The sequence below is a fragment of the Saccopteryx leptura genome, chromosome 9, assembly GCF_036850995.1.
Source record: "Saccopteryx leptura isolate mSacLep1 chromosome 9, mSacLep1_pri_phased_curated, whole genome shotgun sequence".
In the NCBI taxonomy this organism is placed as follows: Eukaryota; Metazoa; Chordata; class Mammalia; order Chiroptera; family Emballonuridae; genus Saccopteryx; species Saccopteryx leptura.
The window spans coordinates 30,700,492-30,716,351 of record NC_089511.1 but is presented as its reverse complement, the minus strand read 5'-3'; the positions used below and the strand labels follow the sequence as shown (position 1 = coordinate 30,716,351).

The 15,860-nt window shown below is 50.8% G+C and overlaps 1 protein-coding gene across 1 annotated transcript in view; it reads right to left on the bottom strand.

Annotated features, from left to right (window-relative positions):
* CMIP (c-Maf inducing protein) overlaps positions 1 to 15,860 on the bottom strand; it is a 254,893-nt gene that overhangs the window by 53,894 nt on the left and 185,139 nt on the right. Inside the window, exons 4-5 of the mRNA XM_066350272.1 lie at positions 5,239 to 5,400; positions 455 to 496 (exon numbers count right to left, since the gene is read on the bottom strand). Coding sequence (XP_066206369.1) covers positions 455 to 496; positions 5,239 to 5,400 — 204 coding nt within the window. The remainder of the gene's footprint in view (positions 1 to 454; positions 497 to 5,238; positions 5,401 to 15,860) is intronic.

Genomic DNA, 15,860 nt, shown 5'->3' with positions numbered 1-15,860 from the left:
CCCAAAGATGCTTACATCATTGTCAAGTCCTAGAAAATACCATCTCACTTTGCATATCAGAGGAAAGTAAACCCAGGCTCTATTTGTGGATTAATGAGGAGACATGGCCTGGGGCTGGGAAGAAACCAATTACCTTTCCAGTAAGAGTCTTGCCTCTAAGTTATCCGTCTCTGCTATCTCCTGCCTTCAACTCCCTCCAAAGACTCAGGAAAGAGGGGGCAATTAAGACACATTTGCTACAAACCTCAACGACTGATAATTACACCCCCTCCTCAATCAGTTGGGGCTGCGACATGTGCACAAGTAGAAGGGAGACGTGTCTGGCTTGATGGAGAGGAGAGAGCCGAGCAAGGTCGCTGAGCTGGGGGTGCCAGCGGCCCCTCCAGAATGAACTCAGGCTGGGGAGGAACAGCGGGCAGCGCGAGGGGGGCAGAGCGGGGATGGCGGGACTTACCACAATGATGTTTTCATGCTCCTGGGTGGTCAAGTTTGTGTTCTAAAGGGCGGAGCCAGAAAGCAGGGAAAAAACCAAACAAAGAAACAAACATTAATGAAAAGGAACAACATTGTGTCTCAGAGGTCCCTAGTTTCACAATGCTTTCAGCCTGTCCGACTGCACTGTTGTCTCTTTTTCTTATCACACTGACCTAGAGACCCTCAAAGGCCTGGTCGGGACAGGAGAAAAGTAAACCCGGGGCAGGTGCATCATGTCCTGAGCCTGTTCTGCGGCTTGTGAGTTATGTGACCTGGGACAGATCACATCTCGGTGAGACTCAGTTTCTTCTTCCATGAACGGGACCCTCTTTAGGCTGCTGGGAGAAGGTATTTGACCAGGGCTCAGAGCTGTCGTTGGCCCTTGTCGTAGTGATGCCACTTGGAAGCCAGAAGGCAGGTTCTAATAAACACGGGAAGAACTGACTCTTAATCCTTCACTCCATGCCGGTACCTTTTAGGGGTAGCATGTATATTACCTCCATGTTCTCAAACTGGGTTCCCAGGGGAACACTGGTGTTCTATGGGTTGGCTTAAGATGTTTTAGCTAAATTTAAATTCTAACAGTTAACTTTCAAAAAATAATATTAATTTGAATGGATTAAACTTGCTTAATTTGCACCTGTACTGTCATCCTGGGAGTCTGTGAGTAAGGAAAGGGATGAAAAAGCAGTAAACAAGAAATCATGGGAAAACTCAAACAGCCACTATTGTCTATTTTGCTAGTTTCTGGTGTGTTCGGCTGTGTCCGTCTTGATGGACAAGGGCTATCTTTGGTGTCAATTCACATTTTCTGATAGAGTCACCTATGCTGCTTGTAAAATGCCTCCTCAGTGGACAGTGCCCTGACACAGCCCACGGCGCCCACTGCCGGGCCAGGCTGAAGGAGCGTGGGGAGTCTGGCGTGTTTCCATCAGCTGAAGCGAAAGAGAAGCTAGTGAGCATGATTCTGCTCTGCTCCGGCTGGCCAAGGAACAGAGGTGGACACAGGACCAGGGTCAGTGTCTGAGCAGCAGGAGTTTCCCCATGGGGACAACCTGACCCGCGGTACTGAGAATCAGGGAACATTCAGGAAGCTGTTTCGTGGATTCCAAGCCTTTTCCTTTGTGCAGATGCTCGAGTCTGAGCAGCCCGTTTAGGGCAGATTATTAAACATCAGTCCTTTTCCAGCTCAGAGCAGATGAAAGCCTGGCTCTGGTCCTTCTTCCCCTATGACTGACGAACACCTCACTCTGCCTCAGGCGCCCTGTCAGCTTTGTAATACTAATCCCCTCCACTTCTTCTCACCGGGGCTCTCCTACTGTTTCTACTTACTATCCCCTCAACAAATGAGCTGCGGGAGACTCAGAGAGGTGCAGCTGCTCACCGGGCACACAGCTCACAGCTGGTGGAGTGGGGACTGGACCCATCTGTCCTGATTCCAAGGCCGGTATCTCCAACCATCGAGCAATGGTGCTCAACCCTCACAAATGACAGCCGCATCTTTCAAGCTGCCCTGGGACCAGCCTGTCGTCCCCCCTATCCCCACTGTACCTGTGCACCTTTCCAGGAAGAGCCTGGGGCTGACACAGGCTGTTTCTTTCGTTGGTCACTGGAAGCCCATGCTACTCTGAAGGGACAATCTTCTCCACCAAGACCATTTGCAATCCCAGGTGGAGAGCGCTCACTAAGAGCCACTGCTTAGAGGGGATACTTGAACCCTAAGCTGAGTGACCACTCCATACACTCAACAAAGACCCAGGAGGTTGGGGGTGCTGGCTTCACTTGGCTGGTAGATGCATGGTTCTTTCTCAGAATTGTTTTGTCACGTAACAGCCCCCTCTTTCCCCTCCATCCCTTGGGCTCCTGCCCACCTTCTGGTCACTTAGGTGAGGGCTGGAGCCTTTTAGCAGCAGGCCTTGGAAACAACTTGAGTAAAGAGAACAGACACAGAATCTAGCCCCATATGTTCTAAACAAAAAACGGCAAGGAGGAGGGAGGCTCTGTTTGCTTTTTCACCCGAGTCATCTAGACATGTAGCTGCTGGAGCTTGAGGTCAAGAGCACAAACATCTCCCAGGACAATAAAAGGTGTGATCATTCATCAAACGCTCCCTGCATGTGAGGCACAGTGCTAGGAACTGTTTCCGTCTTAAGAGTACCGACACTCGAGTCTGTGAAATGGGTGCTCATCTCAGCCCCAGCTCACTGATGCAAATTGGCTCCTCAGAAGCTTAGGAACCTGCCCAAGGCCAGTTAGCTCCTGAGGGCGGACCCGAGTCATTCTGACTCCACATGCCTGCTCTTAACCACTGTCCCACACAGGCGGGTCTCCCCCTCATCAACAAGGCTCTGCCAATGCAGGTTCATGGCACACTATGCACAGGAGCATGAGTTTTGCAACTGGGCAGACGTGGGAGCGGGTCCTGGCCCACCACTTCTCTGAGTGATCCTGGGCAGATGACTTAGCCTCTCGGAGCTTCTGTTGACTCTTGCAGGGTCTCTGGGAGAAATGTAAATAATCAGCTCTAAATGCCTGCCAGAGTGACTGTCACAGAGCGTGTCCCTGGGAGAGGAGACAAGCCCGACTGGAGGGGTACCACCTGGGCTGCAGCCCCAGCTCTGCCCCTCACCAATTGTAGCACTTACCCGTAAAACGAGGTGATTAACACCAGCCAGACACACAGTAGGCACACCACAAATGCAAGCTTCTTCCATTATTTTCCTTTAAATGTCCTTTTCTCTCCACTCAACCACCTAGAGATCAGCTGACTTTGAGATAGTTGATTTAAATCTCAAAAAGTAATGCAAAAACCTACAGGCAGGCCCAGGCCAGTTAGCTCAGTGGTAGAGAGTCAGTTGGCATGTGGAAGTCCTGGGTTCGATTCTTGGCCAGGGCACACAGGAGAACCGCCCATCTGCTTCTCTATCTTTCCCCCTCCCCTCCTCCTCTCTTCCCTCCCCACAGCCAAGGCTCCATGGGAGCAAAGTTGGCCTAGGCGCTGAGGATGGCTCCATGGCCTCTGCCTCAGGCGCTAGATTGGCCCTAAGGTGGAATGGAATTTCCAGCCCCACTGCTTACTTGGCAGGTCAGTGTTGCTAGACCTATTTCCTCCCCTGTGAAATGGAGGCAGCAAGGCCCGTCTCTCAGGGGACTGTATTAAGTGAGACATGGCACCTGGCGCCTGCCGGGCACAGAGCAGTGCTTACTGAAGGGGAGCTGCCTCCCGCTCCCCAGGGAAAAGCCAGCCCCTGGCCTGCCGACCCTTCTCCTGCTCAGGGTGGGAAGCCTGGGTTTGGGTTTGGGCACCTAGAACCTGGCCTCAGGTTTCAGATCTGACTGTCACTCCTTTCAGAGCCTGAGTCTTGACTTCTCTGTGCAACGAGGCTGGTCTCCCACCTAAGGACACATCCTCTGAGTTTCTGCTTGCGACTGTCACTGCAGCCCTCTTTCCACCTCTGCACCCACCTCCTCCCGGGGTGAGGGCCCTCTCAAGTCAGCAGACATGCAGGGCCAGGCCAGCCTCCTGGACTGACAGGCAGGGCCATTCTAGGCCTGCAGAGAGAGGGGCAGGTCTGGGCAGCAGGGAGATTGTGCGGGAGTTGAGGGGGTGTAGAGGGGGAACCAAGGTGTCAGAAGACAGAGGTCCCCGCTGAGGGAGAGGGTCGGAAGCGTCACTCTGGTGGCCATGCACAGTTTAAATCAGAAGTCATCTACTCTAGTGTCCCCAGGGGGCCAGGCAGGCAAATAAATGAGAGGAATATTAATACTTGTGAAGTGCTCAGACTAGCACCCGGGGTAGAGGACACAGAAGTGTGTTTCCTGGCACTCCTCACCTTCTAGGGAACAGCGTGACTGACTCCCTGAGGAAGTCTCACCTGCCCGTCCCCCTGCCAGGACGTACGCTCCAGGAGGGCACGGGCTTGTCCTCACCTGAAGGCCCAGAGTGGCGCCTGGCACTCAGCACACACTCACGGCGCAGGCCGCCTGGCCGAGCAGACGGCGCGGACGGGTGGCACTCAGCAGTGCCGGCTGCAGACCGCCGCCGATTTCCTGCTTATTTTTAAATAGAACTTGGAAATTCCCGTTGTGTTGTGAAATCTAATGTTAAAAGCGTGGACGGGTGGCGCTAAGCAGCATTGGCTGCAAACTCCTGATGGATTTCCTGCTTGTTTTTAAAGAGAACTTAGAAATTCACATTGTGTTGTGATAACTAACGTTAAAAATTCTGTGAGAGTTAGAGAGTTAAACAGCATATAGCTGTAGGCAGTGGGGGTGATAGGGCAGAAAGCCTTATTGTCCGGAGCACCAGAGTGAAGTGGGCCAGAGCTGGAGGGATGCAGAGATGGGCTGGGACCACCAGCTCCAGCACCATGAGGGCGGGATGGAAGGACAGTCGGGGGCTTCCCCGATGTGCTCCCACTTCGGAATGAACTAGAGAGTTCTGAAGTCAGCCATCACTACCACGACCAGTCCAGCCTCAGGCCCCAGACCAAAACCTGTGCCCTACCCATGTGCCATCCCCCGTTTGGTCATGGGGCATGGCAGGGGAGTAACAACTGTCCCTTCATCCTTGCCACAAGCCATACAAAGCTCAGCTGGAAGCACTGGGCCAAACTCCTTTATAGCCTTGAATTGCTGGGGGACACTGCTCACCTCCGTAAGCAACAGGGAGACAGCATGCACTCGAATCCAATTCTGGTCAAGGGTTAGTGCATGGGGTGGGGGTGGGGGGCGTGGAAATCCCAGCCAGGGGAAGCGTCTCACCTCTGAGAGCAGTTTCGAGACAATTTCCAGTGGGGCTTGGTTGATGGAGTCGTCTTGCAGGGGGGACGTCAGGGCCATGTCCACCAGAGTCCGGATCTCCTTCAAGACGACTTCCCAGCGGCTTGGGTTACTCAGGACTTTCTTATATTTGTAAATCTTTTTCTGGTCAGGAGAAAGAGAAACAAACGTGTTATTGATATGCCCGGGCAGAAGACATAAGATGATCAAAAAATCAGACTTGTGTTAGGATGTAAAAGGCCCCAAAAGCTGTCAGAGTGGGCCACTCTCTGCCCGTGAGAAACGGACACCTGGAAAAGGAAGAAGAGTCCCGCCCTGAGTCACAGCTGTGTCTGCAGACGGCCAGGCCTCCTCAACACAGAAGACTCATTGCCATAGGATTTCTCTTTCAGACCATATCTTCTGCCAAACTTGTTCCTCAAGTATTCAAATTCAATAGGAGTGGACCCACAAAGGGACTTTCTCTGAATTGGAGGCATTGCTTCTGCTCACGGATCCTAAGAGGTGCCCCTGGAGAGTAGGGTTCAGCTAAGAAACAAGACAGACAGGCTGGGGGCAAGGAATTCAACTCCAGCCAGGTGGGGATGGAGCCCAGAATGGCCCCCAGGAAGTGTAAGACCACCTTCAGCTTCCACCTGGTGAAGAAGATGGGAGCATTCTCACCTTCGCTCAGGAGCTACTTGCAAAGCTGAAGCCAAGGGCTGCTCGGCTGTCTCCCCCAGTTTAAGGCAGAGTTAGTTCCGCCTCTCTGACATCATGGAAACTGGAGTCCTCCCTGGGAAGGCGGAGGTCCCTGCCAAACCTCACCCCTCCCCCATCCCAGCTTGCTGGGGAGCCTCTCTTTCCAAGTGGATGAGCTTCATTAAGTGTGCTGCTCCGTGGGGAAAACATAATTTTAGTGTCACTGTGCCAGCAGCCAGCTGGGGTGACATGTCATAATCTCTGAGCCAAAGTCTGAATGAGGGAAGGAGGGAGGAGGACAGGGTCCCCCACTGGCCCCCAAGGCCACCAGGGTCTTCGTAACCACTTGGCTTCTGAGTTAAGAATCACAATGTGATCTTGGAACCCAATGCCTTAAAGAAAGTATTTGGGGGACACAGTCCACATCAATCTGAGTAGGCAGTTGTGCTGAGCGAGGCACTGTAGTAGAATGGGAGGTAGAACCCAGAGTTGGACACACCTGACTCCTCCTATCACGTATATCACCCACTGAGCCTCAGTTTCCTCTTTTGTAAATTAGGCATGAAAATACCTTGCAGCCTCTTGACATATATAAGACTGATAAATCCTGGATCTACACCAGGGGTCCCCAAACTTTTTACACACGGGGCCAGTTCACTGTCCCTCAGACCGTTGGAGAGCCGGACTATAAAAAAAACTAGGAACAAATCCCTATGCACACTGCACATATCTTATTTTAAAGTAAAAAAACAAAACGGGAACAAATATAATATTTAAAATAAAGAACAAGTAAATTTAAATCAACAAACTGACCAGTATTTCAATGGGAACTATGGGCCTGCTTTTGGCTAACAAGATGGTCAATGACCGGTTCCATATTTGTCACTGCTAGCCGTAACAAGTGATATGACGCGCTTCCGGAGCCGTGACACATGCATCCGCGTCACCAGAAGTCGTACTGTACGTGAGCAACGCTGCGCTTTGCGGCATCTGCATCCTGTGCTCCTCTCACTGACCACCAGTGAAAGAGGTGCCCCTTCTGGAAGTGCGGCGGGGGCCGGATAAATGGCCTCAGGAGGCCGCATGCGGCCGTGGGCTGTAGTTTGGGGACCCCTGATCTACATGGTCCACTCTCTATAGGGAGTTACAATCAAAAGCATAGTCCAAACAGAACAACCACCAGTAACAAAAGGGGAACTTGGAGATATTTAACTCATCTCTTTTGAAAAACTTTAAAAAGATAAAATGTATAACTCACAGCAAGCAAAAAGTATCCCGTTTTTTTTTTCTCCCATTCTTTTTCACACTCCATGATTTTCTGGAGCCTCTTGCTTACTAATCATACCCCCTCACCACCACACCATCACCCACACAGTCAGCACACAAAGTATACTGCCCCCCATCACCCCAGAGCTTTCCTGTGTAAATCAACTTAACTTGCCCCTCCCCCCACACACACATTCACTCCCCCCACACACACACACACATTCCCCACACATACGCTCACTCCCCCCACACACGCTCACTCCCCACACACACAACATTCACTCCACACACACACACACACACACACACATGTTCATTCTGTACAATGTTCACTCCCCACACACACAACATCCCCCCCACACACGCATGTTCACTTCCCACACACACGTTCACTCCCTACACACATGTTCATTCTGCACACACACAACGTTCACTCCCCACACACACAACGTTCATTCCCCATACACACAACATTCATTTCCCGCACACACAACGTTCATTTGCTCTGTCCCCACCCCTTCTCAGTCTGTCTTACTGTTCTCTGCCCATTCACCTATCAAGAACTAGGAAGGGACAGGCCTTCCCCTCTCAGAAGGCCATAAGAACAGAGGGAACAAACAGATGAAAACAGCATAGTTCTCATCAGGTGGGGCAGAGCAGAGGAAAAGAACAGAAATATTCCCTTGTTGATCATTTTGGATTCAATTAGGACTGAAAGAAATGGTGAGAGCTGTGGGGGGTCTGGGTGGGGGTGTTTAATGAATAGTAAACATGTCCTTGCGGAGAAGGAGGATGACAATGAGCACATGCTGAAATCCATGACATTAATGACAGGATGCACCCAGTTCTCTGAGGCTGTAACCAGCCTTGGTCCTAGTGACCATCAGCCGAGCCTCCCTGACTGATCTAAGCAAACCCAAAGTGCCCAAAGCCTAATGCAGTGAAGGCAAGAACTCAAATCCATCACAGGAGATGAATGTTCCTTTGAGTCTTGGACATTGTGGTTTTGTTCTGTACGCAGAGAATTGCTTAAGTTTACAATGACCATGAAACAGTCACAGAAACTTGACATATATTAAGCCCCCAAAAAACCACAATGATGCACACCCATGTCTTCCCACAGTCGATTCTAGTTCTGAACGTGGTCTGAGTTTTAAGTGCCTTCTCTTTTGATCACCTGCAAGTTATTTACTTTTGAAAAGAATAATGACTTAATTTTTTGGTGAAATGATGCATGCTTATTGTAAGCAATTTAAACCATGCTGGAAAGCACAAAGAAAAGGATAAATGAAAAAAAGACTTCAAAAATCCCACATCTTAGTAATAGCCACCATCAATCTTTGCTGAACATTGTTCCAGTCAACGCTCATTTAAATTTAGCTGAATACAGCCAGCCTGTGAGTGGGTGGTCGTGAGTGCCATCCCCCACTGGCCATACTCAGACATCACTGAGCCCTGGGCAGCAAGGCCCTCCCAGAGGGTCCACTGGGCACCAGCAGCCCCAACGCAGCTTCCAAGGACCATTCATGGCTGCGTTCAGCCGTGGCACTCACTGACACAGCCCTCTTCTTAGAGTGGGGAGGACAACAGCTGTCCCATGAGTGTCTCTGGAACCCAAGCCCTTGCTTAAGAGGCATCCCCAGAACGTCGGTCACACAGGCTGCATTCAAACACAGAGAGTCCCAGGGTGTGTAATGAGGGCTTATGTTTAATGAGCATGTACTACACACCAAGCACCATGCTGCGTGCTTATAGGCATCACCTCATTCCACCCTCACAGTAACAGTAACCGCAGGGGCTGGGGCCTGCCACAGGCACAGCAGGCCTGGGAGCAGACTCTAAGACAAGGACCGAGTGCAAATGGTTTACTTATCTGAGCGGTGCTGAAGGACACACCAGTGCATGGTGGGGAAGAGCCTGGGAAGACAAGGCAGTAAACTAACAGAGCATCATCAAGTATTCTGATGGGACAACTGGCAGCGTTGCCCACTATGGGAATAGGTGCTGAATCCCCCCAGGGACTCTAGGAGACAGTGCAGAACATGCATAAGAGCTGACTCACTCAGAAGCAAGGAAGCTGTGGCATTTATCCACCAGTTTCCTGGACACTCCAGTACTTCTGGCTGCCCGTGCCCCAACCGAACAGCGCATGCCCCGGCAGTCACAGTGTTCACAGTGAGCAGCCTCAGAGCAGAGTGAGTGGGTGGGGTGCTGCAGCTTCTGCTACGGGACTCTAGTATCCCATTTATACACAAGACCATCATGGCCAGAGAAGTGATATGACTTGCAAAAGGTCACACAGCTAGAAAGGGCAATTTAGGAGGAGTCAATATCAGCTCTGATAGACTCCAGAGGTCCCCTTCTTTCTGTCACATCGGTCAGGGCCAGCACAGATGGTGGAGAGGACAGACAGATTCGTCAGAGACAAAGTAAAGGAGGGGTCAAAAAGCTTGGTGTCATGAGGTCACCCATGGCCAGCACAAGTTCATGAGACTGAAAGCCAGGGTACTGGTGACCAAGGAGTAGAAGAACTACAGGAGGGGCTAGTGAAAACAGCAGGTGGATGGTACAGCTGTGACATCATGGTCATGGGCTGTGGGCAGGCCACCGGTTCCCAGAAGAGGCTCTGAACTATGGGACAGGGCAGCCATAGGCAGAGGGAGGCGTATCCAGGACCTCAGGGGCCCAGTCACTCTGCCTTGAGTGACAAACTGGTAGGAACTCCGATGAGCTCACCTGGTGATGCATCACAGCAGGGCCGGGATGGGGATACCTCCAGGGACCTAGCCCTTAGCTCGGCAGCATGATCCTCCCACTGAGCCCGCTTCACCGAGAGGGGTGGGGGACCTCCTGCCATTTCCAGAGTGGGGCGGGGCTGCTGGACTCCTTCAACAGGGGCCTTTGAACTGTCCCCCTACTTGTTTTGTGCAAGAAAGACAAGAATGGTCTTAAATTTTTTAAGGACTGCGGGGGGGGGGGGGGGGGGAATGTGCGACAGAAATCGAATGTGGCCCACAAAGCCCAAAGTATTTACTACATGGCCCTTTAGAGAAAAAGTTCGTCAACCCAGTTGAAAAGGTCAAACCTTAGCCTAGCGGTAAACGCATAATGCTGTTCAACATTATAAGCCATGAGGGACACCTAGGTTCAAACCATAATGAGACACCACTTCACACCCACCAGGCTGGCTGTAACCAAAAAGACAGATGATACCAAGTGCTGGTGAGGATGTGGAGAAACCGGGATCACTGTGCAGTGCTGATGGGATTGTAAGTCAGTACAGCATCATGTGAAATGAGTTTGACAGTTGCTAAAAATGTTGAACATAAATTTATCATTTGATCTAGCAATTCTGTTCCTAGAAATCTACCCAGGAGAAATGAAAACACATGTACACGAGTGTCCACGGCAGCGGTATTCACAATAGCCCCAAACTGGAAATGACCCACATATCTATCAACTGGTGAATGGGTAAGCCAGAAAATGGGACAGCATTTGGTAGTAAAAAGGATGGAACTACTCATACATGCTACAATATGGATGAAGCTCGCACATATTGTGCTCAGTGAAAGAAGCCAGATGCCAAAGACATACTGTATGATTCCTTTTGTATGAAATGTCTGAAAAGGCACATTTACAGAGACAGAAAGTGGAACAGTCATTGCCTGGGGAGGGCGGATGGCGACGGAGATGAGACTGCAAACAGACTTTAGGGCACCTTTGAGGATGACGGAAATGTTCTAAAACCGGAGTGTAGCGATAGTAGCACAACTCTGCAAATTTACTAAAAAATTCACTGAATCATACACTTAGAGTAGATGAATTTTGTTATATGTAAATTATACCTCAATTAAGGTTTATAAAGAAAATCTCAACCTAGACAGGCAGAGGAGAACATCAGACAAAGATAGGGGCAGTAAGGCTTAGTGGTTAAGCATGCAAGTTTTGTCATCAGCAATTCTAAGCTTTACTTCATCTATCCATCCATCCATCCATCTACCCATCCATTCACTTATCCCCCCACCAATCCACTCATCCATAGATCCATCCGCTCACCTACGTATCTAGGCACCCACACATCCATCTATTCATCCATCATCCACGCATGCATCACCCATCCCTCCATCTGTCCAACCAATCAAACAACAAAAATTACTGGGAACCATCTACTATAATGAGCCAAACACTGCATTAAAGTAGTAAGGTAAGCAAAACAGGCTGGTGCTCAGGTAACTCGTCTATTATTCGCACTCTACTTTCCTCATCTGCAATATGGGATGGAAATAACTAGCGTCAAAGCTTGCCATGGCTAGTCCCTGAAATAATATATATGAAGCACCAATTCTGGCTAAACAGCAGCTCTTATTCTCACCACCTACCAAGTCCTGGGAATAAATGGTCCAAAGCAGGCAGGACTTAGGAGGGCTCATGGCATCTGTGACTAAGCTCTACCAGCTCCTTAACCAACTAAGCCAGCGGGAGAGCCTGCTGCCTCCCAGGAGGAAGAGTCACTCTATTGCAGTTCTCACCCTAAGCCTGTCAGGGAGGGGACGTTACCTGGGCAACAGCGTCCATCTCTCCGGCAACTGCTCCACAGCACAGGCAACCACAAATGCCTGCCAGGGCTCTCCAGCCTGGGAAAGCAGAGCCTTTTGGTTCCTCCACAGGAGACGAGCTGTCACTGGGACTGTGTCCCCCGCCAGGGAAGGCGTGACTCAGAATGTGATGGAGCATGCCTCCCAACGGTAGGGCTGCTGCTCCGCTGCTTGCCGCAGCCTCCGGGGCTCAGGCTCACACAGCACGCATGCTCCCACCACCTGTCGTTAACGGGAAGGCTGCACGAGCGCTCCTGGAGCCGCTCAGAAGAATGAGCCAGGGAAGAACTGGGCTTGCTGGCTGGCTGAATTTCTTTCCAGTGAGATCCCAGAGCTGTGCCGCCAGCATGAGAGCCACCAGCCCCACGTGGATTTAACTTAATTAAAATGAACTACAACTAAATAATCAGTGCCTCAGTCTTGCTAGTCACATTTCAGCTGCTCAATAGCCATGTGTGGCTAGTAGCTGCCACACCGGATGGTGCAGATAGAGAATATTTTCATCACTGCAAGACATTCTATTAGATGCTGTCCCAAAGTGTTGGAGTCCCCTGTCACCTGCCCCAGAGGACCAGCAATGTGCTCAATGCCTCTTCCCATCACTCAGGCAGTGCTTATTTGTCAGGGACCGTCTGTGAGCAGCCCCCTGTCCACCTGCCCAGCCCCTCCATCTTTCCCTCCAGGTTTACAGGCAGCTGTCTCAAATGTCCATTGCACAGCCAGGGAGAACGACTGGTTGAGTGACTTCTCTGGCTTCCCTTATTCCTAGACAGGGGCTGCTGACCTGCTCACACCTTCAAGGCTCTCTGGGATTGTGGGTGCTGATGTTGCCAGGTAACTCATAATCCCTGCCAAGCCAGTGTGCTTCTGGGGACCCGACACTTGGGTAGGGGGACATTTTGGGCCTTCTCTTTAGTCTTCCCAAACAGCTTCCCCTAGAGTACTTTTAGCATCAAAGATCATCACTTTGCCTTCAGATACAACCGAGGCCTGTGAGTGGCCCACATGCATCCCCCCAAACTGCCCATTTGGCCCTCAGGTCTTGATCATCAACCTCACACCAGCTCATGGCCTCTCAGCTTACCTTGTGGCCTCCGTATAGAGCCCCTAATTTAGTCAATATGATTACTCAACAGTTACCTGCTGGCCTAACCAACTGACAGATGGGCTAAGCAATGATTACCCTCCTGGGACTCGGGGCTTTCAAGATAATGGAGGGACACCTGCTCCGGGCATTGGCTCCATGGAGGAGACGGAGTGGAGAAAGCAACACAAAAGGAGACAGAGCCCAGCCCTGTCAGCTGGAGCGTCAGGCACGGCTCAGTTCGCTCGAAGAAAGCCACCGATTACAGCCAATACTGACTACCACTCGTCTAGTGCTTACTGTGTTCCAGGAACAAACATAATGGGTTGTGACGAGCGACACAAAGCCATAATTGTTAACACTTTTGGAGAGTTTGCCATTCGCCAGGCCCCAGATACATAACAAGCATTTTGTATCAAATGATTTTCTTTCCTTCACAATCACTCAACAAGGTGAGTGATATATTAGCACCATTTTACAGACAAGAAAACTGAGGCTCAGAGAGTTTAAGTCAGTAGCAAATAAAAGGCAGAGCTGGAATAGGGACCCAGATCTAGCTTTGGATCTTGAACGCCCAACTACCATGCCACACTGAGAGGCACAGCTGACTGCTTCCGTGCCCAGCTCCACACTGCTGCCTCCTGCTGAGACGAACAGGAAGTCCTTTAAATTGGAGAATTGAGCTTCATCTCCCTGGCTGCACAGTGACAGTTCCAGACTGGCTGCAACTGCACGTCCAGCAGAGATGTGACTGGAGAGCCGGGTCCTGGGGAGACAGGCAATTTGTTTGAAACAGACAAGAGTGCCTGGGCGCTCAGCCCCCAAGTGCCCACTGGAGGCGGTCTCCCTGCAGTCATCCCTGCTTCCAAGGTAACAGCAGGAACTCGGGCACAGTGTCCTGCTCATAATCTCTGGAACACAGCTGGTTGCCCGGGCAACCATGCAACTGGCTGGTGAGATGAACTGGCCTTGGTGCCAGTCTCCCAGCTGGTTACCACATCTTACCTGGCAACTCAGGCCCTGCTGCACCCTTAGCAAAATCCAATCGCCACATGCAACTGTTTGACTACTTTTAAAAATTTGTATATGCCTGTTTTTCTCACTGAGCTCCAGGTTCCTTATCTGTTTCTTTACTGTTTTGTGTGTGATCGGAACCACTTAGGGTCCATGGAAAGTGCTTTCACTGTTTATAAAAGGGAGAGTAAAAATCAGAAATAATGGCTAACCTGTATGAAGTGCTTCCACTGTGCCAGGCACTGCACCAAATCCTTAACCCCCCACCCCAGTGCTCCTCAAACGCTCCTGTGTGCAGGGACCACTGGGGGAGAGGGGCTTGTTAAAAGGCAGATTGCAACTCAGAGTCAGGGCGAGGCCCAGGAGTCTGCACTCTTAAGTTGATTCCAGATAAGAATAATGCTCTTGAACCCTAACCCATGGCATGCCTCGTTTGCTACTCCCTGCAAGGCAGTAGGGAGTGCTCCCCGTGATACACAGAACGGGTACCTACTGCCTTACCACCATGAACATGACCAATCTTGTCTAATACACAGAATGAGGCACCAAGGAATTCATAACTTACTTGAGGTCGTGGGTTGAATTATGTCCCCCAAAATGATATGTCCAAGTCCTAATATCAAGTATCTGCGAATGTGACCTTATTTGGAAACAGTTCTCTGCAGATACCATCAAGTTGAGATGAGGTCATGTTGAATTAGGGTGGGTCCTAAATCTAAGCCCTGGTATCTAATAAAAAGGCCATGTAAAGATACACACATAGACAAGGACAGAGGCCATGGGAAGATAGGCGGAGGCTGGACTGATGCAGCTGCAAGCCAAGGAATGCCAAGATTTGCAGCAGCCACCAAGAGCTGGGAGAGGCACAGAAGAGAACCAGGTGTGGGGGTGGAGCAAGAAGTATCAACTTTTAGGTGCTTCACTTTAGTTGTTCATTGGTTGGTTGTCATATGTGCCTTGACCAGGCAAGCCCAGGGTTTCGAACTGGCAACCTCAGCATTCCAGGTTGACACTTTATCCACTGCACCATCACAGGTCAGGCCAAGTTTCTGTTGTTCTAAGCCACCTAGTCTGTGTGCTTTGTCACAGCAGCCCCAGAAACCTCATACAGCTTGGTGAGCCACAAAGGAAGGAAGGAAGGAACCCAGGCCACTTGGCTCCTAATCACTGCCCTGCTCTGCTTCAGCCATTCAAACTGACCCTTCCAACCTATCACCTTGTGAAAGTGGCAGCTGGGGTCCCCCGGGACTGTGGGTGAGGGCATTATACATAGGTGCCCCTGTTCTCAGCAGCCTCTCCCACCCAGCTTATCCTCAGTTTGGAGTTTGTTGGGTTTATCTTCCTGAGAGAGACCAGAACCTCACCCCACCATCTCCTTCCTGCTCCCGTGGTGGGCAGAAGTACTAGCGTCCACTCACCATGCTTTAATCAGAGTCACAGGTCCCTGGTCCTTCGCTGCCATAGAAAAGGCTGGGCAGGGGCACCTGCACCATCAGCGATGTTGGGAGGAGCCACCTGGTCACCCAGGGAAGACACACAGGGGGACCTCCCAGGAGAAGGACGTCAACACAGGCTGCCTTGAGGTCATGAGGGAGACCAGCTCAGAGAACACAACTCCCTTTCCTTTTATGAGGGTGACACATCAGCCAACAGCAACCCCCGTCAACACCAGCTGACAACCTACAGCTTCCTGTGGCCAGGCACTGAGCCAGGTGCTCATCCCAAAACAACTACTTCAGAGCTCTCCATCCTGGGTACACATCCAAACCACCTGAGGGGGCTTAACAACATTCCAATAACAGAGTCCAGCCCGGGGCCAATCTCTTCAGGTGGGTGTTGGGGGCGGGGTAGAGCCTAGGCATCTGTATTTTGGGGGGCACCAGTATATTTTCAGGTATATTTAAACACCAATGTGCACAGCAGCACTATTCACAAGAGCCAAAAATGTGGGAGCAACTCAAGTA